The sequence below is a fragment of the Haliotis cracherodii genome, unplaced genomic scaffold (assembly GCF_022045235.1).
Source record: "Haliotis cracherodii isolate W230 unplaced genomic scaffold, xgHalCrac1.p SCAF_8, whole genome shotgun sequence".
Lineage (NCBI taxonomy): Eukaryota > Metazoa > Mollusca > Gastropoda > Lepetellida > Haliotidae > Haliotis > Haliotis cracherodii.
This window is the reverse complement of record NW_027266341.1, coordinates 43,621,214-43,647,798: the sequence shown is the minus strand read 5'-3', so window position 1 is coordinate 43,647,798 and position 26,585 is coordinate 43,621,214. Positions and strand designations below refer to the sequence as shown.

At 39.1% G+C, this 26,585-nt stretch overlaps 1 protein-coding gene across 8 annotated transcripts in view; it reads left to right on the top strand.

The window, feature by feature from the left end:
• Positions 1-26,585, top strand: part of LOC139450440 (glycine receptor subunit alpha-2-like) — a 302,790-nt gene that overhangs the window by 50,722 nt on the left and 225,483 nt on the right. For 7 of the 8 annotated variants that reach the window (XR_011652225.1, XR_011652226.1, XM_071232142.1 and 4 more), the window contains exon 3: positions 12,926-13,014. Coding sequence is in view for 6 of the 8 variants with exons in the window: in XM_071232142.1 (XP_071088243.1) it covers positions 12,926-13,014 (89 nt within the window). In the remaining 2 variants the exon portion in view is untranslated. Of the gene's footprint in view, positions 1-12,925; positions 13,015-26,585 lie in introns of those variants that run through there. The other variant, XM_071232143.1, reaches the window with a different exon arrangement.

Below are 26,585 nucleotides of genomic sequence, written 5' to 3'. Positions count from 1 at the left end.
GCATTTGATTACAATAATGTTCAAATTTTAATATATTTTCCCCTCTTTAGGCATATCGATCCTGATAGCATTCTGTCCAACACCTCTGCAGTCTTCTTTATGGGCTTCTAATAGATCTTGTCTGCTGTACCCATGTAGGCATCTTTAGCAGAAATATATCTTTTCCTTATGGGTTGTTTGATCGTATAATAGTCTGCTTAAACTCTTTATCCATGTATAACGATATTTACCATCTTTTTCGATCAGAAATGAATTGATTCTGGGGATATGTTCCGGAGCGGAGTTTATCCTGTGTACAACAATTCCTTCAGAGGAATGTCCGAAAACATTTATAGCTAAATTATTTTGCTTTTCCACCTTATCAATTTGTGAGATTGGTGAAAGGTTCGGGGAACAATGCAGATCTTATCATCATTCTGAAACAGTCATGGGATATATTTTTTACATTAATTATGGCTTTTTTCTTCTTATAATACAGGGGTTAATCTATATAAGATCCACCTTTGAAGGGTATATAATTTGCTATTTTTAAATATAAACTATCGATTTTATCCACATCCCAACCAGAACCTCTATTAGTCCAGCATTCTAAAGTTTCCTGTATCCTCTGAATTGATGTATCTAATGTGCGTTTTTAGTATCGGATTCGGTTATAACTTCTTGATTGCTACGGAAATATGGTTCGTATATTCAGTGCTATCGTCTGCGCTACTTTTACTCAATGACATTTTAACCATCAGCTGGTATTTCATACTATTTAAATCATCTGAATCCTTGTTAATTTTACTCGATAAAATGGGCTTAATATCATTAACATCCATGTTGGAATTAATATCCATCTTCCAACCTCTTAGATATTTGCCGACACCATCTGTGGGTACAAATATTAACTCATCAACTTGTTGATCGTTATCAACATCAACTGGTTGATTTTTATCTAGTAAAGCGATCAATTCAGCTTTTCTCATATCAATTCAGCTTTTCTCATTCGAGAATAACCTCTCAAACCACTTTTTTTACGCTCGAGCTTTGGGTTCTCTAACAGTCTGGGGTTTATTGTATTCAAAACCGATTAGATCAATCAATTCAGCTTTTCTCATTCGAGAATATCCATGTAGAACACGTTGTTTTGCCAAAGCTTTCAACTCTCTGACGAAAACCATTGTGGTATATATACAAAATAAGACATTTGTCTAAATGATTATGTTTCCATATATCTTATTCTCCCCAACCTATTCCTCTTGTTGATGTAATCTTTCTTCATAGTGTAAATAATCTGCTTCCTAACCCTATCAGCGCAGTGTTTCTTACATAAACACTAATGACATCTGACACCTATCCCGCATACAGAACACGTATAATTTACATTTCCTTGTCTGATGTAAAAAGCGTGAGTACCGTAATATACACCAACGCATGGTTTCTGACATTGATATTTATAGCTTGTGCATAATTGTGTAGCTATAAAAAGCAACTGCAGACAACCCAAACACTATAAATGCTATCTCACGGTCCTTCTGAGCCTCTGATGGTGTATAAAACTGAGAGAGTGTTGGCCTCGGCATTGGGTCAAGTGTCTTTCCATAAACAAGGAAGTATTTGTGCATGGCAGATTCAACATCCTTAAACGTTTGAATTGAATATCCTTGTTTACGCAGTTCATCATTAATAAAATCTAATCTCTCCATTCTGCGCCTGGCCCATTGTGACTGGGCTGCTTTGAGTTGTTCTAATGCTTTATTATGTCGTTTACGCTCCTCTTCAACTTCATTAGCGTTTGATTCCCTCAGAGTAGAAAATAAATAATTACTCCCCAAAAAAGCTAGAGCATTAACAATAGCTCCACCGACCATCATCACAATTGTTGCCATGATGTTTCGAACTGTGGTCAATAATACTATGTTTATAAAATATTCAAATGTTTAATTACTTCATTATATCTTCTGGGATAAGCCCTTGTTTGATGAGCATATCCTAATTTTTGAACTTGTGACGTTTTCTCTTCTCCGGTCTTATAAAATAACCATACCACCGTTATAGCAACAACCCCTAGTACGTAGGGGGCCCAAGTTTTAATCGGACGACTATGTTCAGTATTATGCATTAGTTTCGCCTTCCTCGCCAACCCACCCTTCCTACCAGCTGCAACTTTTCGAGGATTCTTAGTCACTCTGACTTGTTGTGGTGATTGTGCAATCGCTGGTATTTCCTCATTCACTTGTTGTGGTATTTCCTCGTTCACTTGTTGTGATACATTCAGGGTTTGTACTTGTTGTTTTACCATCTCCATTATTACTAAGTGGGCACTTATGTTTAAATTGACAATACCTAGCCGTTATTAAAGCTGTGGTGAGTGGAGCTAAGAACATTCCGTATCTATGATAAAACTCACAGCTTACTGAGCTTATAGCGTGTTGGATGAATGGGTCTTTCTCGAGAGATTCGCATAAATACGGGCGATGTTCTGCCGGGATAGGGAGAAACGTACTAGCTACGACTGTGTATAGTTGTAACATAGCAGAAGCTATTGTTTTAGTCATGGTAGCTCCCAGTCTAGACTCGTAACGCGCGTACAGTTTTTTAATTTCTTCGTCGGTCATGTTATCAATTTTTTCGATGGTATAATTTTCTCCCAAATATTGGGAACATTTTCCACCAGCGACCAAAGCGGCGAATCTTTCTCTATGTTTATCTGAAGATTTATCTACATCTTGATCTGGGTCATCTTTGAGCATTTGTTCGATGAGTTCGTCGCATTCCATAATACCTAAGGAGATATTTAATTCTAACATAATGGAATATAACATATCCAATACAACCAGAAATGATAAACTGTTGAGAAAGAATTGGGATTTCAAACCACATTATTACATAACAGCCGCTAATGTTCAATTTACTATATTTTTGCTATATTTACTATATTTTGGCTATGTTTTTGCTAAGCAGTTGCTATATTTGCTAAGCAGTTGCTACATTTTGCTAAGCAATTGCATAAGCAGCTGGTTGATCGGTTTTTAATACGAGTTTACAATGCTTCGTTGAAGCTAACAGTTTTCTGACTTTATCTCGCTCGAGCTTGGTACAAATAACATCATTTTTGCGTAAACATTCCTCGAATGAATCTCGGTCTTTGCAATGAAACAGTGCTACCCATTTGGTCTGCTCTCTCAGATCTTTCAGGACAGAGTTGTATTTTTGAGTAAGTACCCAAACGCTATGCTGAGTATGCCGTCCGGAGAATGCTAAATACGAAAGCATATCTTTCTTTTTGGTGAGTTCTTTACTCGCACTGCAATCATCTATTATGAAAAGGGTTGATTCTCCTTTGTATTTTTCGTGACATACTTGTAAACAGTCTTGTAAACGATCGCCCGGATCAACTCTGTGCAGCCCCGGATCATTCATTACCCAATCTCTTGATAGGTATGTTCTATTTACTCTTATAGTTGGACACAGAATAATAATATGATCCAAAACATCCCGATAATGACTTTGTAAAATATCTAGAATAAAAGCTGTTTTTCCACAACCCGTTTGCCCACAGATGATAGCACAGTGCGGTTCTTTAGGTAAAAGATTATTAATAGATTGCTTCGTTTTATAGAAGGGAGTTTTTTAATCTCATCCCATTGTTGATACGCTAGCATTCCTTGACTATATAGTAGATTAGGAACGTCCTCGGTAGTCAATTCTACTTTTGTAATCTTGGGATTGTAGAACTTCTCGGTATTTCTTTTAAATGCTTCAGAAGGGTCCTCGAACAACATTAAAATACCCTTCAACGATCTTGTGGGGATGTTTAGATTGATATTCCACATAGTATCTTTTTTGCTCCTCGTGATCTTTCGGTGTCGCAGCACTCGATCGTACAAGATAGCTAAACTTCCGGTATATTGGTTACGAATTTGTCTGGCTAATTCAGGATCTGTTACCATATCATACCCCAGTGAGATATTGTCAATGGAATAGCTAGCATCTTCAGCAGCTCTGATTACTCTACCGTAGTCATTAAAAGTGAGTTAGTATTCTAACCTATCACCTAGGGATGCTTGATAGAAGGGCATGTGGGAATCTAGTAATTCAAAGTCCAGCGGAATATGGAATCGGCTACCTAATGCGCTGGCAACAGCAAGATCTTTTACGACGGTATTATCACCATTTTCAGCACCCACACACAGTTACAATGTGTTCCGATTACAAATACCTTGGTATTGTAAGTTTTCCCGCTCTTTATCCGTTCTCCAGAGATCCATGTAACAATAGTATACATCGCTATCGTCAATACTCAAAACTTAATTACCCCTAATTTTAATCGCGATTTTCTTAATGATAGCACAACCTATGTTCTGAACAGGCTCCCTGTTAACGTCGGTAGAAGCCAAACTAATCGAAATGCTAGTAGGACAGTTCCAGGAACTAACACGTCGTGTGCGTCGAGATTGGGAAAGCGAGCCAGAAGCGTTTGATTCTGATCAATGGTACTCGGGTTATTAGTTATAGTTACAGACTGGCGAATTGCTTTGACCCCTAATGGATCCCGAAGTCTACGTTGTGGGTTTAACTTGCGTCCGTATTGTGAAGACATTGTTATATCAAAATTATGTTTACTTATGTTTAATATAAAAATGGATGATTTCGATCTAGATAACATAACTGATACTAGTACAATCGAGGAGGGTACTGATGAAACCTGCTTTGGTGGCATGAATCTTAGAGATGAACTTTTACAATCAACCGCTAATGATTATTACGATACCTTTAAAGATGTTAGCCCAATTGGTCGTGACTATTCAAAGTTTGAATTAGATGGTAAAGGAACATTGCGACTGCGTGGCGCTCAAGATATTGATCTTATGAATTCTTGTACTTGTAAACCCCTAGCCTTGTCTACGATAGCCACTAAACACGGTATCAGCACTGTTCATGATGAATTAGGTTTTGTAGACTACTAACAAGAAAAACTTTTCACGAAGACTACTAAGGTTCTTGATGAACTTGGTACTATAGATAATTTGGAAGAAAGCTCGAAGGTGGCCTCAGACGGACTCGGAGAAATATTGGATACCTACTACGATAATTCCACGTTACAGGTACCATCCTCGGAGTTCAGTATAAGGGGATTACGAGGTCTTGACAAGGCAATGCAAACAATGCAGGGTGAACTCATCAATATTAAAGCCAAGCTATCCGAACTTGACAAGCATATAGCTTATGAGAAAACAAAACTTGAACAGGTGGGTGATAAATTCAGTAGACCTCGCGTTGCATAAAGATTGCGTAACTTAGAAGACGAAAGATTGGCCCGCCTCGAAGAGTCTTCCAGTAATACACAGGCACTTCGTTCACAAATCAGTCAAATTCGAGAAACTATTGATCAATTCCTCAATGATGATACTACACTGGCCGATAAAATTAAAAGATAAAAAAGACTTTGACTCTCACGTTAACCGGTGGTACAGGAGGTGGCACTCCGCCTAGTTATAGGGGCGGCATAAAAGAGTGGATAAAAAAACATTTAAAGGCATTAGGAGAAGCACTGGGAAATCTTGCAGGGAAAGCCGCGTCTGCACTTCCCAGCATAATAGGGAGTATAGTTTCCTGGCTCTGGAATTTATTAGCTAAGACTACCACTTGGTTTAGTCAAAACTTGTGGGCACTGATCGTAGCAATTGCAGGGCTGTTGTACGTATCCGCTAAAGACTATTTAACCAAATCAGTTCGCTAAGAACTATTTAACCAAATCATGAGTAAACCAGCCGCGACTCCACCTTCTATAAGCGCTGTTTTTTCATCGATATGTCGTTGATTTTTAGCTGCAATGTGTGGTGGCACTTGTGGTTGTGCGTTAGTAGATGGTAGTTGTGTCTGTGGCTTGACTATTCCCATTTCGCCTGTTGCTGTTTGCGTTTATAATTCGGTGTTAATATCTGAATTTATACCTGTTTTTTGTTGATCGGTAGCAATAACAATTTTATTATTACAACCGATCACTTGACCGATCTTTAGTTCCATATTACTCGGAGACATGTATAGTCCCGGCACTTAAAGATAGTCTACCTTGGATTGAGCGTACTGTAATACATCTTGATAACGCTTTATAGATGATGGTATGTCAACTGGTGAATTAATAGCATCCTCCACATTTGCAACAAACTGTTTTTGTGCATCGAGTGCCGTCCCAGAACCGATTATTCCCGTTCGTGTTTGCGATTGTGCACCAAGAATTGCCGATACATAAGTTCTTATTGATTCATTATCTCTTACAACTCCTGGGTTAGTAAATTTATTTTCTGTTTTATCATTAAGAAATTAATTCCAAGCGTTTACGGTATCGTTCAGTTGTACAAATTTTGTAACAATATAAACTAAACAACTCTTAAAACTCATAATATCTCCTCTCAAATCGTTACTCGAAAGTTCCCAGCTGTGATACCAATGATGGGTTTTTAGAAAATAATCATACATTTTTATGTAAAGTTTGCTGGTATGCAACAACTTAAACGCATTAAATGGACCTTTGTTAACTTATTTAAATAAATCATCGCTTTCTTCTTTGACAGTTATTTTCAATGTGTAAGGAACGCCTAAACCATGGTTAATTCCTTTAATACGCCAATCTTTACTCGTAGAAACATTAAATTCCTGACAAAATCGTTCGAAGGCCCTCTTATCATATGGATTATTTGTGGAATTCCATGCTCGATCCTGCGGTAATGGAGCACTAATTTCTTATCTTATCTGATAGTACACGTGAAATGATAAAACAGACTTATTTAGTTCAAATCCTGGGGCATAAAGAGATACACCTCATCCTGTTGTGGCACACCATATGGCAAAGTTTAACTGGTTCTGCCAAAATTGCATCGGATTGTGGAACCAATCGTGCACCATTTTATCACTAGTTGCCGTGACCCTTTATTTTTCAAAGATATCAGGGAATTTAACAAAAAAATTAGCACCAGAGGCACTTACTAAAATCGACTGATTAGTAATGTAAGTTGGTTTCATATTTAAGTTATGATATAGTATCTTTGTATATTTAATATGTATGTTACACTCTCAGGAATAACAAATGGTCAGTCTATTGAACTGCTTCATACTATCGATAACTCGGATGGACAACTTGAAGTCGCCCTCTGCGATGTAACGTATTACCCACAGTGGACCAACATAAGTGATGCGAGAATTAATAATTATATAAGACGAGGTGATGTGACCTCCCCTCTCATTATTATAGCTGATGGGTATTACAGCATATGTTCCCTCAATGATGAAATTTTTAAGCCAAATGGAATTACTCTCACACAAGATGAGTCGAATGGGATGTTGATTATAAACGCTGGAGAAAGGGGAGTAACTATTTATTGGAACTTATCAAATACATTTGGATTTGTAGGAGGAGAAAGAGGAGAAAAAAGAGTATCAATAGTAATACAAACCAACGAAACAGTGCATGGAGTTACGTTACCCGATTTAGTTCCCTATAAAGAGTTGTGCATCCATCTTGATCAGATAAGCACGACAGATAATATTCAACTCGAAAGTCCTTCTACTCTTTTGAGAGCTATTCCAGTCAAAGATGAAAAATACAATAACGGTAGAACGGAATCTTTCTCAACATTACAATATAAAAAACTAAAGCGGGGTATTATTTCAGATCTCAAAATTTCTGTATTAGATGTAAAACATCAACCTGTGCATATAGGATACTTGAGTGTAACGCTCCATATTATAAATAATGGTTGATTCATCAGGCCCCGGAAAGCTCAGACAATGTAATACAATCCGCTTTCCGATCTTGGAGACACAGAAGGATTCGGTAAACCCGGCACCAATGGCAAGTTATACGCTTTACACTTACAAGATGATGTATACAAGCGGAAAGAAGTTGCATTCACAGGTAATCTAGGAGATTTAAGTGATGTCGACGTTAGTAGACTCAATAAAAACACTTTGTATATAATCTTACTCTCAACGATGATAATAAATGGACTATGGTAGAAGCAAACATCGAGTGGCTACTGAATATCATCATTACCCCACCGTATGTGATGACGGGTAAGGCACATAATTTCACTAAGATAATAAATAGTGGGATTGTACTCGGGGCTTATATCCCATCAAAACGAAAAAGTGTGTTAGTAGACCCCCTGCCAGAAAACCCAGGTTATATGTTATATAGTCTTCCAGCAGTAAAAAATGTTAGTTTAAATTTGGTTACTGAATTCAATGATATTAAACAGAACTTGAGTGCAATATCTAATCTTTCTACTCTTATTATTGAAGTCTTGTTCGGAGATGCACCGGAAGATGCCTTCGAAATATTACCAGGTCTATCGATTAAATGGTTAAAGAAACATGAGCGTCAACGTTGCAGTATTATTCATATTGGGGCATCACCCGTTGCAACCTTTGAGGGGGTCCAAATTATTAAAAGTGGCAGCATTTCTCTTACTAAGATATCCATGCCGTATGATATACATTTGATAAGGTTGATGTATACGCTCAAAACATTTAAGCAAGACCAATTAAAGACTATTATATAATATAATAATATACACTATGAGTTCATATCCAGCGCTCGATGAGGCATCTGAAAAGTTGGATACTGTTGATGGATTTCGATTTAATCAAATAAGTGACATAAAACATCGAATAGATAAGGAGAGGGAGTTTAGACTTGGATTGTATAAAAAGTATCGTAGAGCTGTTAATGCTCTTGATGGAGTTGACATCGCTCTTGTAACGGCTAGCATGGGACTCGGTGTAGCCGGTGTTGGTTTATCGCCTATCGTACTTGGTATGGAAATAGCTGCCGGAGTCTCAGGACTGGCAGGAATAGCAATAAAATTCATTTCTCGTAAGTTGCAAAAGAAAGCATTAAAACATGATAATATTCGGATACTCAACAAAGCAAAGTTGAACAACATTGAGGACCATATTTCAACAGCATTAGATGATTGTAAGATATCCGAGGATGAGTTTCGTTGAGTGCTGTCAGAACTCACCAAATACAATGCAATGAAGCAGGAGATTCGATCCAATTCTCATAAGACCAGTGGTATTAGTGAAGATGAGAAAAAAAAGTTCATAGAACAAGGGAGACAACAAGCGCGTCAATTATTCCGTGCCAAATCCAAAGAACTAGTCGGAGATTAAAAATTGATTGCTTCCTATCGTTGGATCATATTTAAACGAATGCTTACATTAGTAAAAATATTGATGTTTCTTTTAATACGATATCATGACGATTGTTAAATCACATCTTCATTTTGACATAAAACATTCCCTCTGTATTGGTGGTATAGGTATATGAATCTGGCTCTAGTGGAAGTGAGCCAGAACCCCCATCATCTATACTACTCCACGTTGTATCATATACCATCTCTAGGTCGAAAAAGATTGACATAGTTGTTTGTTGACAATAAAAATGATTCTAAACGCACCAGATGGTCAATGGTACTTCTGGTTTTTCAGAAACCACACATGATGTCACTCAGAAGGGTTATTGATCTCCTAGTACCAGACTAATCGATTGTTGACCATGCGCTCCATAGTTTTACAAACACAGCTAGTTAATGATATTGGATGGTAATTTGATGGATCTGTATGATCCAGTCAAGGCTTTGGTATAGGAATGATAATAGCATATATTATGTCGCGTTTCCAAACATGAAACATCACTTAAAGCATTCAATTGATCTGAAAATAGTTGTATAGGAACATTCCTGAAACTGTCAGGTGTTACTTTTTCTGCACATAATGTTTGGAATAAAGACCAATTGGCCCTGAAATTGAGGCTAATAAGTTGATGATGAGGAATGATTTGCAAAAGTTTTGCCAAGTTTGTTGGCAATTTCAGATTTAGTACGTGAGGGTTTGCAGAGGACTTAGAGATGCTTTCGTCTCCAATAGCATTTCATTGATCTGAAAATAGTTGTATAGGATCAGGACCATTCCTGAACCTGTCAGGTTTAGTTTTTCAGTACATAGTGTTTGGAATAAAGACCAATTGAACTTTGTAAAGTTCCATCTTGTTGAAGGTGGTTCGTCAGACGGATAAATAGTTGTAAGTATTGTTGGAAAATGGTCACTTCCATAATGGTCATAATGGACTGAACATTAGAATTCGTTTCAAATATTTGAATCTGTCAGTGAAAGATCAAGGGCAGAGTATGTGCCAGCGGGAGGATGCAGATAGGTGTGAGTACAATCATTGAAGATGCATAAATTATTATTTGAGATAAAATCTCAAAGGGCTTTTCCCTTATTATTTGTATCAGTACTCTCACATAGGGGATTATGACCGTTTAAGTCGCCAATGATGATAGAGGGCTTCGGGTGCTGATCATACCAAGTCTGAAGATCTGATCGATGGATAGTTGAGGAAGGTGGAAGATACAGGGAACATAACGCAAACACTATGTTCTTAGTAATTAATTCCCGCACACCTATGTCCAACATGTGGAACATGATTCAAAAGATTAAGGACAAAGGATCCAAATCTGGAGTTATCTCAAAGATGGTAATACATTATTAACGACTAAATCTGAAATTGCCAACAAGTTTTGTGTTACTTTGGCAAACTATTCCTCATCTTCCAACTATAATACTCAATTTCAAAAACAGCAGCAAAAGAAACAAGTAAATTTTAACTCTGATAATGGTGAATTTGGATTGAGGGGGAGATTACCTCAGTTTATATCTCAACTTTTAAACAACATATAATTTCAGCATGAGTGGGCTCTTCCCTGTCTGATCATTTCGATCAAGATCAGGGCGTCCCTCAAGGCAGCATACCTTCAGTCACACATTTCAAAATGCAAATTAGAAGTCTCACTCAAGTAGTAAACAATAGCGTTGATAGTTCACTTTTTGTGTATGATTTCAACATTTTTGTCGTGTAAGAAGATGAGTACAATAAAAAGACAGCTACAGCTCTGTCTTAACAAAATTCCAAAATGGGCCAACGAAAATGACTTTTGTAAATCCAAAACAACCTGTATTTACTGTTATCCTAAATATAAACCTCACAATGATCCAGATTTAATTTCAGATGGTACCCCTATCAAGTAAGAAGAGGATGCCAAATTCCTGGTCAAAGTGCCTGAAGGCTCTCGACTTGTTAAAATGTGGACACTCCATTAATACGCTCCCAACTAGACTATGGCTCCATTGTCTATGGTGGAGCTTGCAAAAGCAATTTAGAAAACTAACACGAATACATCATCAAGGCCTAAGGCTTTGTCTGGTAGCTTTTAGGACCTCTCCCATTGACAGTTTGTATGTGTAGGCTCATGAACCTTGAACAGCACCGCAAATTACATTCAAATAAATCAAATCCAGTACACAATTGCGTTTTGCACCATCAATATGAAAACCTGTTTCGAAATCTGTCCAACTTGATTCCACCTCTTGGAATAAAAAACAACCACACATCACTGATCCTAAAATAGGCCTAAAATGATTATATCACCCTCCCTCTTCTCCTCCCTGGTAGATGGTGAAGCCAGAAGTAGACCTCACTCTAACCCAACTAAAAAGGTCTGAAAGTTCTCCTTTGGTTCGTCAACAAGCATATAACCAATTACGATCAAAATATAATTCTGACAGATCCATTATTACAGACGGGTCCAAAGTTACAAATGCCACCGTCATTGGATCCAGAACTGTCTCCTCTAGAAATCCCAGATAATATTTCAATCTTAACAGCTTTGACCTATATTAAAAATCTTAAAATGCCATCATCTTCTCTGATTCGTTGTCTTGCCTTCAGGCACTTAAAAGTGTCTCACCATATCAGCCCATAACTATATGATGATATTTCTACTGCCCAATGTCGTCTTTTGCGGGTTACCAAGTCATGTGGTCATAACAGATAACTTAAAAGCCGATGCTGCAGCTAAAGCTGATTTTGACAAACCATTATCTCCACTCCTTATCCCGTACAGTGATTTCAAACCAACAATCAAGAGTTATACTCGGGATCTATTGCAAAAATGGTGGGACACCGAGGTAGGAATCAATAAACTTCACGAATTTAATCCAATAATCGGTCAAATCTACCTTGGTAGTCAGTCAAGACACGATGAGGTAGTTTTACGACGATGTCGTATTGGTCACAGTCGGTTATCCACGAATATCTGCTTTAAACAGAAGGGGACGAACCTCCTAAGTGTATCCCTTGTGATGAAAGGTTCACCCCAAGCATATATGCTATTATCAACGGACATTATTGAAGGAAGTTGAAGTACCGTAGAATAAATGTCTCCATTGCCTATCCTAATCGTTGTAAATATCATGAACCATTGTTTTTAAGGCAACTCATTGTTAAATATTTTAATATTGGCTAGTATTGTATCCCAATTGCATGGATCGATGTTCATGTTATCAATCACTGGATTGTCTGGTCCAGACTCGATTATTTACAGACCGCCATCACACAGCTGGAATATTGCTGAGTGCGGCGTTAAACAATAAAACCCATTACAAAGAAAAAGAAAAAGTGTTGACGTAAATCCTGCTGGGATATCGTGCAGGAAGCTGAGGTACCTTAAGTCTCCACGATCCCCAGCTAGGTGGCCTAGCTTTGGTTATTGGTGGCCTATAGCCCGTGTTTTAAACTGTATGGTTGATACTGTTATAATGAAATTTGTTTTTAAATATAACTTTGCATGAATGACTCACTTGTGAATATATAAACTAGCTCTCGTCGCTATATGGCTGAAATAATGCCGATGCGACGTTAAATTGTAACTCAGTCACTGTAAACCACTGGCGTTCTGAAAATAATATTTAAAGCACCTTTGACCACTACGTTGATATTGTGAAAAGGCATTTTTGATACAATCATGAGTGAGACCGTTATGTTTTGGTGCCGAAATTGGCAGGAAATCCGATAAATACGCATATGTTCTCCTTTCAGACGCGAGTTGATAAGTTTCCTTCTCAACAAAACAGAAGCTGATGACAAAAAGGCATATGACCCCCGCGTCCCCCCAGAATATGAGAAAGGTAAGATTTGTTTCCCTTACTGATTTTATAAAGCTGTCTTTACTGAGTTAATTACAAATAGTATATCACCATAACAGAACAGGACATCATCGATGTCAATGTGGAATAAATATACTTTATTTTGTTACAATACATTAAACCAAATTCGCACAGTCTTGTTTTTTTGTCATTTTCGTTTCAATCGCGGAGGACCAGATTAGAAATATTTTGGCTTTCATAATATTCAAACATGAAAGTGTAATAATTAATACACGCTTCTGCTGGAATACTTTGTGTGGGTTGCCATCTCACGTTGACAACTATTGATCTTTTGTGATTATAACGTTAATTGTACTGTGAGATAATCTGTTACTGCCACTGTCACTGATTAGTATTATATACCATGGGCCTAGTCATTGTTCTGAATAAACAACGATTCTGCAGCTGAAAAGAACAATATTTCCAAAATTCGAAAGCTTTGGGATGCATTGAAATCCATGAAAATCATTGGTAATTAATGATTTGGTTGGTTGGTTTGTTGTTTAACGCCGCACTCAGCAATATTCCAGCTATATGACGGCGGTCTGTAAATAATCGAGTCTGGATCAGACAATTCCGTGATTAATATCATCCGCATCGATCCACGATCCTTTTACGACAAGCATAGTCGCCTTTTACCGCAAGCATGGGTTGCTGAAGACCTATTCTACCCCGGAAGGTAATTTATGAGGTGAAATGGAATCTTAAATTTGAATGGACATTTTGGAGATACATATGAGCAAAACTTGATGAATTGTATGAATTCTTGAATTAAATTGTGCTTATTGCGGAAAGGCTACATTTGCACACCAATGATTATTCAGTCAATACATAACCGGACCATGTACATTGCTTCAGATATACACAGTTGATAGAGATACTGTCTAGACTTCACAGATCGTTGTGCCCGAGTGTGGTGTTGACAAGGAGAAAGATATCAGGAAATCCAACGTAGCTGAACATGACAGCTATGGAAGGAACTCAATCATGATTTGGGGTGGGATTAGTGGAGCTGGATAAGTCGATCTCCATGCCCTTTGCTGTCTCAAAGATTAACCATAGTCTTTAATTCAATCAAGGAAGGTCTTCTTTATATTAACAGAGATTATTTGAGATGCCTATATTATTTCACTTAAACTCATATATCATAGTATATTTGTGGTAGAACAAGGAGAAGATCTAGGAATTACAGATCTATACACAAAGAAAAAAGTTAAGCACACCCCTATTCCTGAACCATGAGAAATGGCTAAAATCTGACTGACCACAGGAACTGGGCGATACCAATGTCATCGGATAGAACAAACAATTGACAGCAAATGAATAAGATATTGGTGAGTTGTGATTGAAATTTACTGACAAAAACATCATGGTAACACAGGTACTGTTTTGGACCTTAGACAATACCTCAAGTATGGAGCTGCGGGATTAAGTAAACAAGTTACGTTTGATGTTTCATGTGAAAATGTTCTTTAAAGTTTCTACTTGAAATGACACGTGAAACAGACCAGTAGCGGGTATAACCACCACGTGCCCGGATGACGCATTCCTCCCCACGTCTAATACCTCCAGTCAGACGTTGGATCTGTTGACAACCACTCCTGATGCAATGCAGCATAAAATTGGAGTAAATCTCGTGCCTGTATGCGCCGCCACATAATATCCCAAACATGTTCAAGGGGGTTCGAATCAGGGCTCATTGGTGGCCAGGGTAGGGTCGTTATTGCATTGGCTCTCATGTAATCCACGACTACATTGCAAACGATGAGGCCTGGCATTGTCATCCATGTACTGAGGTCGAGTAGCAAGAGGGTGGTTGTCAAAATGAGGAACGACGACTGGCCTAAAAACGTCCCGAATGTACTGAACTCCTATTAAGTTGCCCGTTATGGTGACCAAATCCAACCTGCAATCATGAGCGATACACCCCCAAACCATTACCGAGTCCCCGCCGTATGCAACAGTCGGGTTAATGTTCCTGGGGGTGTAGGCCGTGTACCGGAGCCTCCAAACTCTCGTTCTTCCATCAGTGACATGGAGCAGAGAGCGACTTTCGTCTGACCAATAGATCCGTCTCCAAGTTCTCAGATTCCAGTTCTGTCGCACAATACACCATGTGGTGATCTCTTAACAAGGGACGCTTCATGACTCGTCTAACCCTCAGTCCTGCTGCTTTCAGCCGGTTAATGACGGTTCTGATGCTGAAACGACGATTGGGAAACCACAGCTGTTTCAGACGAGTACTTGTTAAAAAGGTTTCTCGGCGTATGAGACGAAGAAGGTCCATGTCTTCGCGATGTGTCATCACAGGAGGTCTTCCGGATCTTGGACGGTCTCGTACATCAACGGTCTGGGAATGTTTCTCGACTTAACGGCTTACGACAGTGTGATGACACCACAAATTCCGACCAATGGCATTACAAGACATTCCTGCGTTATGCATGCCGATTATTTGCCATTTTGTGGCGTTTGATAATCGCCTTCGTACCATGGTCACACAATGGCGTAGATTAACTGTTAAAACCGAGCTTAAGAAAGCCATTTTAACGTATGGATATACTGCATTAGAGATACTCGAGTGTAGCATGCTGCACGGGCATACCATGCATGGCACGTGAGCTTTAGTCACGCATGACTGATTACATCATCTCGAGAAAACATAATTCTTTCCGTAATTAATGACTGTTTCCAAAAATAATATTTGGACCAAACAATAAAGAAATATATTAGGGTGTGCCTAACTTTTTTTGGGTGTATATTTGGTTTATATGCTTGATAGCCCTTTGAAATGTTTTTGAAATATTTGTCACTGATATTGAAGGTCAAATTCATTCTCGAGGTCAAACACTCAAAAGTGAAGGGTTGAAGTGTAACGTCAAGGCATTAGTGAAGGTCATTCATAAAGTTTTCTCTTATGAGCAGTGGTTACAAGTGACCTACTTTCAGTGAGAAGCGTACGCCATATTTTCCTTGTTACATATAATTCTGGAAGGAGCTATCATTACTGGTTTATTTTCTGGATAGCCCTTCGGAATTGTTGTTTTCAGTCGCAACTGATATTGAAGGTCAACTTAACTCTCAATGTCGTTCAGTAAAAGATGTTAACAGTAACTGAGGAGGAGCTCACTGTAGTACAATTAAATCTGGAATATGTCACCCTTAGGGTGGGGCATAATGTGTTTCGAACTTCAAGGAAGCTAGTCTGTCTAGATATAACAAGTACTGGTACCGTAACAAATAATCTTATTATCATCTGACCAGGACCAAAGGCCCATAGTCGATATTTTTTCTCAGAACAAACTGTAAGTCTGAACATGAAATTTAAGGATACCACCATACTAGCCTTGATGTTTTGTTCATTAAAACACTTGACATCTGAACAGAAATATACATGAATTTTAAAAATTGTCCTCTCCAAAAGTACATGCTCAGAGATCTCAGCTTTAAGAGGATATTTGCAACTAAAATAACACAGAATATAACAGCAGCTATATGATATGAACAGGCTGACATTATTTACTAAAAACAAGACATGAAGAAAATTTGCATCCGGATACCTTCCGGAATCATTCTGGATACCTTCATCAATCTTCAAGTTTCAAATATTGATTTTGTGTTTCAAATTTAATTGAACAAAATGCACCATCCCCTACATTTTGACATTTTTTGGGAAGGTTTTCTGGAAGGTATCATGGCCGGATTCAAAGTGGAAGGTTTGGGAAGGTTTCCAGAATACGGAATCCTACACCTTCTTTGCAGTGTAAATACCATCATCAACTAGGTTCATTAGAAGTAATTCTTTCTCTGTGTGGGTTGTTCTATGAATAAATCTGTATTGAAAATTCAACTGCCTACTGTCATTAGTACGTTTGCTGTATTATGAAAAAAACATTTTTTCCAATTAATAGGAAAGTGAGAAATACCATTCCAATATTTGTGTCACTCTTCATTATTTTGTCATAAAAGATGCTGGATCCTTTTTTACCTGAGAGAATGTCAGAAAAAAACCCACTGTTGATGGTTAGTTGACTGACATTTAATGATCTGTTTGTAATGACATTTTTCCAAGCTTTAGGAATATTGGTTACCCCCGGGGTAACAACTTTTGATAGTCCAAAACCATTTTTTATATTTTGTATCTGCCCTTAAAAGTTTCAAAATTTAGAATGCCATTTTCATGACAAATATCTCTAAAAATTAACACCATGATGAAACCAATGTCTTATTATGTATGCATATTCAAAATGATGATGTAACCAGAGTGGTTCGACCATGATTTGTTTTATATCATTATTATCAAACTCATGTTTGCTATGAAGTGGGCCCCATGCAGTCGAAACATCTCTCCAATAAGGATTCTCAATATGAGATAAGCTGTCACCAATATTAGAGCCGAGTGGGTATATGTGTCTTATGCGCAAGATGTTATTGCTACCTTTATTCTGTTTAAAATATCGTTTGAAGGTGGTCGGTTTAAGAGCATTAATTAAAGATTCAATGTCAACCATTTTAAGACCACCTTCACTGTATGCTCGAATCATATTTTTTCTTTTAATCTGAACCTTTTTGTCATTCCAAATAAAATTTTACAAAAAATGTGTTGATTTCATGAATGCATGTTTTTGACGTGTTTAGGTAGTGCAAAGAAAATATGCACAAGAGTGGAGACAACCAAAGTTGTTATAATCGTGATTTTCCCTATAAGTGTTAAATTTCCTTTACATCAATTGATTGCCAAGTATGCTGTTAATAAACTAACCGTTTCTTCGTATTGATCACCCATAGGTCTTTTAAGATGGGTTCAGTTAAATATCTAAGATTTCAAAATGTCTTTTGTGCCAGTCTAGTTTTAAATCATTATCTAAAGTTACATTATTTCCTGATATTGCACCTATCCAGATTACTCAGCAGATTTGTGGGTCATATTGCAAATATTCTTTGTTTCCTTTTATAAAGCAGAATCTACAATCTCTTGTGTTTGTAGACTGCAGTACATGTATTGTCTTCTGTTTTCTATGGTAGCGTGTAGCTTTTCTGTCTCTTCTCTTTGTATTTTACTGTATGCCTATGCATTTCTTTGTGTCTTGCTTCTCTTCTTCTTGTGTTACAATACAAGATAATATCTGACAAACCTCGTCCAACGTGACTACATCCAATCGATCAGACTGCTTGCCGCCTTTTCTTGGTTATTGAAGCTTTAGACAAAAAGAACCCTTCACATTGAATGCATTTGCAATCTCCAAAGGTATCACTGGTATCTACGGAGAGGTTACAAATGTCACACAGCCCCGATTTGCCTCTCTCCATGAAGAATGTGCACGGAGACTGAAATCTGTCAATCTGCTCAAATTGAAAGATTTTTTCAATATCAAAGTTGCTGACTCAATGCACAAGACACTGAACAAGGGCATGACCTGTGATAGAGCAGGCTGCTTGTCTGGTATGACCGAAAATGAAGCTACCAAGGAACTTGAAGAACAGTCCGTCACAGCTGCCAAGCTGTTTACCGTAAAAGAAGGATGGTGTGGTCAAACTGACTAACACATACCTCTTTATCTTCGAGCGAACATCAATCCCTCAATCCATCAAAGCTGGTTACTGTAACATTGAAGTGAAGGTGCCAAACGTTTAGATGTGGATTCAAGTCCTGCCATGCCTTTGATGTTTGTTACTGCTGCGGTGACAAGCATGAGACTGACCGCAGGAAGGACATGAAGTGTGCAAACTGAGGTAGGCCATCCTGTGCTGTGTTGAAATCATGAGAATCAAGATTGAACAAAACATGTCCTTTCAAGAAGCTAAGAAGAGGGTTGCAGGTCTTTCTACAAACACTTCTGTTTCTTCGCTGCTGCAGTCTCCCGTCCTGCTGGAACCACTGCCTCTATTGTCTGTCTGACTGATCTGACATGGGTCAGGTCTGTTCATCTTCTATCTACTGCGTCACTAGAAAATCCAGCTGTGTCACTTCCCAAACAAAATACTGTAATAATTGTCGAGTCTCAGACTCCAAAACCGGTACTTGAACCAGAAGGTCCACAACTCCTTTGGTCCTCTGGACATGGAGGTAACTCCATCTCCACATGGCAAAAATTGTAGTACCACAAAGTTCTCCTCACGTTCGTGTGATATGTCTCCTGTGGAAGCACGACCATGAATCCACAACACATTATACAATGGAATTGCAGAGGTATTTTTAATAAAATACTACTATAAGTTCAAGATTATAAATCGTCGGGCTTTTGTCTCCAAGGAGCTTACCTGAAGAGCACAGATCAATTTGACATCCGTTAGTACAGCTCTTATCATTCATTTTCCCCTCCTGCTGATAAAACTACTGGAGTTTCTTCTTTCCTGCACTCAACACAAATTTTCAAACTGTTGCTCTCCGTGTTACATAGTGTTTAAAGTATGTTCATTGTATCTTCCACCTAGTACAACTTTCCACCAATCAGACTCTATGTGATCATTTCCCGAATCCCTGCATAATCAAGGGCAAATTTTATACGGGGGAATAAAGGACAAAATCGACATCACTGTCCCGGAACGCTCTATGCACAACATGTAAACAATAAACAACAATTGCACAATGAGCGGAATACCTGCTCTGACAACACAAACACAGCAATGAGCGGACCTTCCAGCTCAGGCGTACAAGAGGTGAGCGGAGCTCCAGCTCACCTCAGGGTGTTTCCTACGAGCGGCACATCCTACTCGAGGTCGTCCCTATGCCAGCACTCGGAGTACCAAGCCTGACTAACACCCAAGTAACAGTGTAATGGTAGAACATATATAGTAATGAACAACAATGGACAGACAGAGAGTCATTGACATTGCTTTGGACATTGGACATATGGGCGTGATTAACCAACAAAGTTCATGGGATGATCAATTAGGGCAATAAGTGCCATACTATAAAAAGCAGTAGTTAAAGGGAAGTGATATGGTAGTCCAGGCTGACTGACAGTCAATATACAATGAAATGTTGGTGAGGATTAACAACGGGGATTAGCGCCTAAAACGTAATGACAATTAAGTTATGGAGACATGGCTACAGGGTAATTTGCCCTTGGAGTCAAATGTACTGCAGACAATGGTAGTCATAAATCAGTCGCTATGATTATTGTCAACGGGCACGTTGACGGGGAAATAAGCTCAGATTGAAGACGAAGAATACGTTGAGTCCAAACTTCTTTAGTCGGCAATAATACAAACAAATACAATTGCTAATAGAAATATGTCGAGCGGAGATTCCAACTCAACAACTACCAGTGAAGTCCAGCAAGCAGGCGTATCCTACTCGCGGCTGTACATACAGGTGCTGTCGGAATACCAGACTGCCTAACAGTAAAGATGTAAACATATATATACACTATAGGACAACAATAGACAGACAATGAAATAATGGCGTTGCCCTGGACATGGGGCTTATGGATATGATTACAGACACGGCCCGGGGAAAATGGATTAAGGCTATAAATGTCTTAATGTGAAATGCTGTGTTAGACAATGGTTCAACTGACCGCTGTTACGCATGGATTACATCATGTTAAATAGTCCAGATTTCCTAAACGATATGTTCTCAATACTGTACAAAAGGGATGTTGTTCAGAAGCTACAATTCTTTAACATTGCGTTGTCCAGAGTGCAGTTAAGTCACTCTGTGACAATTGCCGCCCTCTCGAGAAAGACATGTCCTCATGTCGAGATAAGTCGCTATTCAAATGTTCAAATATAAACGTGAAATTGTCAGTTATCACAATATTAAAAATAATTATCCCGAATGCGAACGATCTGTTGCACTCTGGCCGGTGTGCCTGCATGTAGGCCACGTGGGCATCATATGGGGATTCTTCATATGGTTTAGGCCCAGGTACACATTTTTCATTAGTGTCCAGGTATGCTACGGCGACACTGTCAAGCTTAGCCACGGGGATCCAGGTGTTTTTGTTGTTGGGTAGATTCTGCCATTTGATGAGAAATTCGGGTTTGTTGTTCTTGAATCGCCGCTTAAGAACTCTTTCTGTAATTCGGGTAGAACTGGGTTGGTTAGGAGGCGACTGTGTAGTTGTTTTAGATTTCAACACTGACGTTGCAGTTTCCATTTTAGTTGAGGTCTGAGAACCAACATTGGCAAACGAGACCGGGTTCATCACGGTCCCAGCGTTAACTGATGGGGACTTCTCAGATTGACATGACGCATCACTATACGTAGGTGTTGCCTCTTGTTGGTACACTTGGCAAATGTACTGATAGTATGTACGTTTGTGGTGCTCAGCGAGGTACATTCATCAGCATGGAGTTCGGCACGTTTTCTCTTCATATAACTGTTATGGCGTTTCCTATCTCGCGTACATTCATCAGCATGGAGTTGGGCACATTTTCTCTTCATATAACTGTTATGGCGTTTCCTATCTCGCTCAATTTTGGCCCGGGACTTCATGGTAGACGACTTTATTATGACATTACTCACTGTGGCTGCTGGCTGTTTCCTCCATTTTAGGTTCACTTGAAGGTTGTCCATACTTTCTTGGATGGTCCATTCAAGATGAAGGTGCTGGAGATCCATGTTGATCAGGACGCTAACGATTTCATGGGGTAGACACAGGACTTGGGGAGTCATCCTCGATATATACACGTATGTAGATGGTGGGCAAGTGGAGAGGTTACTGGATCGGGAGTAAGCTCAAAAGTTACTCCAGCCGGATTCTAACACCAGTTGTCAACGCGCAACGAATTATCAGTAAATATGAAAGTTCCTTTTTCCCATGTAAGTGGATCTTTCATTCTTAGCTACTTGAAAGAAATTGGTCTGTATTTTATATGTCTGTGAATAACAAATTAATTGTTTTTAAATTTGGCATTATGCTTTTATCAACAAAGATTAATAAAGGCTCTGTCCAGGTGGTTAAAGTACCATTAAATTATTGTCTCCCTGTGTGACACGAAATGGGTATCAATGTAACTACCATCAACCTGTGTTTTAAGCTAATTAGATGCGGAGCACTTGTTAATAATGGTTAATATTGTGCACAACCACCAGTAGCCAAAGTGGTCACAAGCACCATGATCACCAGCGAGGTGGCCTAGCTTTGGTTACTTGTGGCTTATAGCCCGTGTTTTAAACTGAATATATAATAGTCTTATGCCAAAAAATGTTTGACAAATTTGTTTGAAATACAACTTTGTATTTATCACTCACTTGTTCTCGTGGTAATATGGCTGAAATAACTCACTCACTCTGGATTGTCGCCGGAGCCAGGATATTGCCGTAAGCCAGGGCATATCATTTCTGAATGTAACAATCTCACCAGTCATTCTTCCCCTAATTCTTTTGTAAAAGTCATGTCGCAGCCTTTTTTTGTGATTTTACTAATGAGGAGTTATCTTTTGTATAACAGTCATCAAAGTCAGAAAAGGTTTTGTGTCAGCTGAATTTGTGGGATGCTGGTGTTCTTCAAACTCTGTTTTTGGATGGCATTTCGCCACTTTCTGAGGAGTTTGTTTAGAAGGTTTGTGTGGTTTCACAAGTGCGCCTGTCGATTTTGTGAATTTGGAGAGAGATTTGGTATCTGGGTTCCTTAGGATGGGGGTTGTAGATACTCTCTACCATTTGCCATGATGCTAGCACTTCAGAAAGTACTGAAATCTTGAAAAAGATATTCCAGGTATTTTTTCTTCGGGTGTTGCCACATGATTCCAATTATGATTTGACTGACAATTTGAGGAAACAGTTCTGGGTAGGGAGCAGTTAGTTAAGTTGGTTATGACCCAGAACAATGTTTTTAATAGGACACTCTCTTTAGAAGAAGCTGACAAGGTTCCAGTTTGCTATTGTTTTAAAGGCAGCAATTTGATGAGGAAATGGAGGCTGCATGATGTTTCTGCTGAAAGATTTGGTACAGTTCTGGTCGGTTTGCCTGGGACTATTTGGTCAGATCAGGGTCCTAATCTCATGTCAGGTGTTTTCCAACAGGGCTATGTTAGCCTTACATAGTTGGACATAATTCAGGTTAAGTCTAATGCATATCATCCTGAATATGAGGTGAAAAGGGTTCATGATTATTGCACTTATATATCGACATGCATCGACGTGTGTGTGTGCTTATGCTATGCTGGACTAATGCTGATTTTATAATGTTAGCCCACTGAGATACCATGCTGCACTTTTTCATGAATATCCAACTAAGACACAGCAAACTGACTCCGAACCCACCATTCCTTCTCCCCCCCCCCCCCCCCCCCCCCCCCGCCCGTAAAGTCTAGCGCCAGGCAGGGCAACAACAAGTACCATCTTTTAACGTCTTTTGGTTTGACGACTGGTGAACGACCGCCGGCGTTTTGCTCTCTAGGCAGATGCTGTCTGAGTAGACCACTGAGGTGGTCGCACATCATCCTGAATCTCAGGGAGCTTTAGAGAGGTTTCATCAGACTCATAAGAAAATGATAAGGATTTACTGTTTTGAGATTGAGAATGATTAGGATGAAGGCATTCATTTGTTGTTCTTTGCTAGGGGGGAGTCCTTATGGTTTAGTCTTTTGGTCTTGTATTTGGCCATTCTCTTCTTAGACCTTTCAAACACTTGAAGGAGCACTTGAAGTTTGGATTTCTAAAGATTGTGAAGTTAGTTGCTAGGGATAGGTTTAAAGAATCACAGGACAAAAGGAACGTGCATGACGCCAAAGTCTCAAGAGAGGAATTTCAGTACTGTTGCTAAAGTCTGAGTGTTTTTGCCCATTCCTGTTGAACCATTATGTTCTAGGTACCATGGGCCATATCTTATTGATAGGAAAGTCAGTGATACAAACACCAGGCCATCTTAAAAAACCCACACAGTTTTATTATGTCAATATAAGAAAATATCATGAAAGAAATGACTATGAACCTACTTAATGTCTTGCCACTGTTTCTCCTGTACATATTGCTCAGATTGTGATACTGATAACAATTGTGACTTTGTAAAGTTTGATGGCTTTCTGACTGTGCTAGCCCTTGGCTAAACAAGTCTGAAGTTTTAGCTAACTTAGATGTTAAGTTAGCTCATTTGTCAGAGTTGATTTAATAGTTTGGCTGTACAAATTTAGTGTGTCATGATGTAGAAGTAGGTGACGCTGTATATTTGAAACAAGATCCCTATCAGATGAATCCAATCAAACATGAATTTCTGAAGAAGGAAGATCAATACATGCTGGACAATGACATTATTGAACCAAGTCATAGAAACTAGAGTTCGCCTTGCATTCTTGTGCCAAAGCCTGATGGTAGCCTGATGACTCTTACTCAATACCCGCGTGGGGACCCGGGGAAGATAAGAATGTGTCCTCGCCACCCCATTGCTGATCGTAAAAGGCGACCGAATTGGGGAGCCTGTTTACCGTTGGCTGAGACCTTGTGTCGCAGAGGAAGGGAGTCTGGTGGTTGAGGGCGACGGAGCCGGCAATAGTGTTCCTTAGTCCAACACACCACTTCGACCCTAACTTTGCCTAGACAGGCAGTAGAATGGGCCCGATTCTATCAATCGGCTGATCATGTCATGCCCTGTGCATAAACTATACTCACACGCAAAACAAACGCGAGTGGTTTTAAGCAAATAGGTAACAAACACGGAACCATGAATTGATACGAGTTTTAACATGTAGTGAAGCCTCATTGTGTTATCAATATTTTTGGTTGCATTTTGGAAGCCCCGAGTAAAAACGTAACATAAAAAAACGAATCGCCAAAACGCACCAATTCAATGAATATGTGGGTATCATGCACCAATTTCTCGCGAAATCGAAAATGCACGAACTGTAACGAACTGTAGTGGATATAAAACTGTGGCCGATTCTTGGACCTACCATCCTTGGTCAACAATGCCACGCCCCAAATTCAGAGAAACCAGGCTATCGGACGTTTGGAAGCTAAAGAGTCTGTCCAAGATGTTGCCCGTCATTTCAACGTTAACATAACCACAATTTACCGTCTCCTGTATCGAAACAAAAATAATAATCCTCAATTTCAGAGGTTACAAAAATAACAAGTCAATTTTAACTCTTATGATGTTGAGCACTTTAATGAAACATGTTCACTCCATGAGGCAGGGCCAAATAGGGGTAATTTGGCTATATTGCTCTAAGCGACTTCTGTGGAACTAAGAGATAGATATAAACCATATTTGGTTGAAAGCATTCTCCCGCGATGAGGATTCAAAATTGTACAAATGGAGGGGCTGACCCCCAAAGGGGCTAAGGGGCGGGGCCAAATAGGGGTAATTTGGCTATATTGCTTTAAGAGACTTCTTCTCAGGAACTAAGAGAAAGATCAAATGAAGTTGCTGACCCCTCAAGGGACTAAAGGGCAGGGCCAAATAGGGGTAATTTGGCTACATTGCTTTCAGCGGCTTCTTCTCTGGAACTCAGAAACAGATATGAACCACATTTGGTTGGAAGCACACTCCGGTGGTGAGGAATAAAAATTGTACAAATGGAGGGGCTGACCCCCAAGGGGCTGAGGGCCGGGGCCAAATAGGGGCTCTTTGGCTATATATTGCTTTGAACGACTTCGTCTCTGGAACTAAGAAATGGATATCAACCATATTTGGTTGGAAGCATCCCCAGGTGATGGGGATTCAAAATTGTACAAATGGAGGGGCTGATCCCCCAAGGGGCTGAGGGGCGGGGCCAAATAGGGGCAATTTGGCTATATTGCTTTAAACGACTTTTTCTCTGGAACTAAGAAATAGATAGCAGCCATATTTGGTTGGAAGCATTCTCCGGTGGTGAGGATTCAAAATGCCCTGGGGTCCAGTCTGGTTTTTGGAAACTTAGATCCTGGATCATGCCATGGAAACGGTTCAGATCTTTTTGCTACATTTGTATCTAGAGAAATACACGTTCATGCTTGCACATTTACCATACACCAATTTTAAATGCTGACAGAGTCAAAATTACGAAATATTTGCAGTATTATATACATGTACAATGCACATGTATATTTTGTCATGATTGCATAAATATCCGGGATACAGGCCCTAGTGGCCTCTTGTTAAAACTATGGATATGGTACTTGGAGACCAATAACCTGCTGAGTGACATCCAGTGTTGTTTCCTAAAAAACAAAAGTAGCATTAGGTGTGTTTAGAATCATTTGTTGAAGATTCCATTGTCGAAGGACAGCATGCTGTGTCGATCTCTTTCGACCTTGGGAGGTGCGTTTGGAGTCATCTATTTTAAATTCCATTGTCAACAACATACTGTATCGATCTTTTTCGACCTAAAGAAGGCATATGACAACGTGGAAACATGGTATTTTAAAACATTTGCATGAATTTGTTTTGAGGTGGAGATTACGAAAATGGCTTTAAATTTTCTAAATCTGAAACAAACTGTATTCAAATTTTGTCATAAATGTAAACCTCACAAGAATCCAGATTTATTTTAAGATGGATCTCCTATCAAGGTAGTAGAGGATCATATTTGATCGTCATCTCAAATTCTCACCACACATCGAAATCTAATGTCAAAGTGCCCTTAAGGCTCTAGAGGGGGGGGGGGGGGGGGGGGGGGGAGACCAG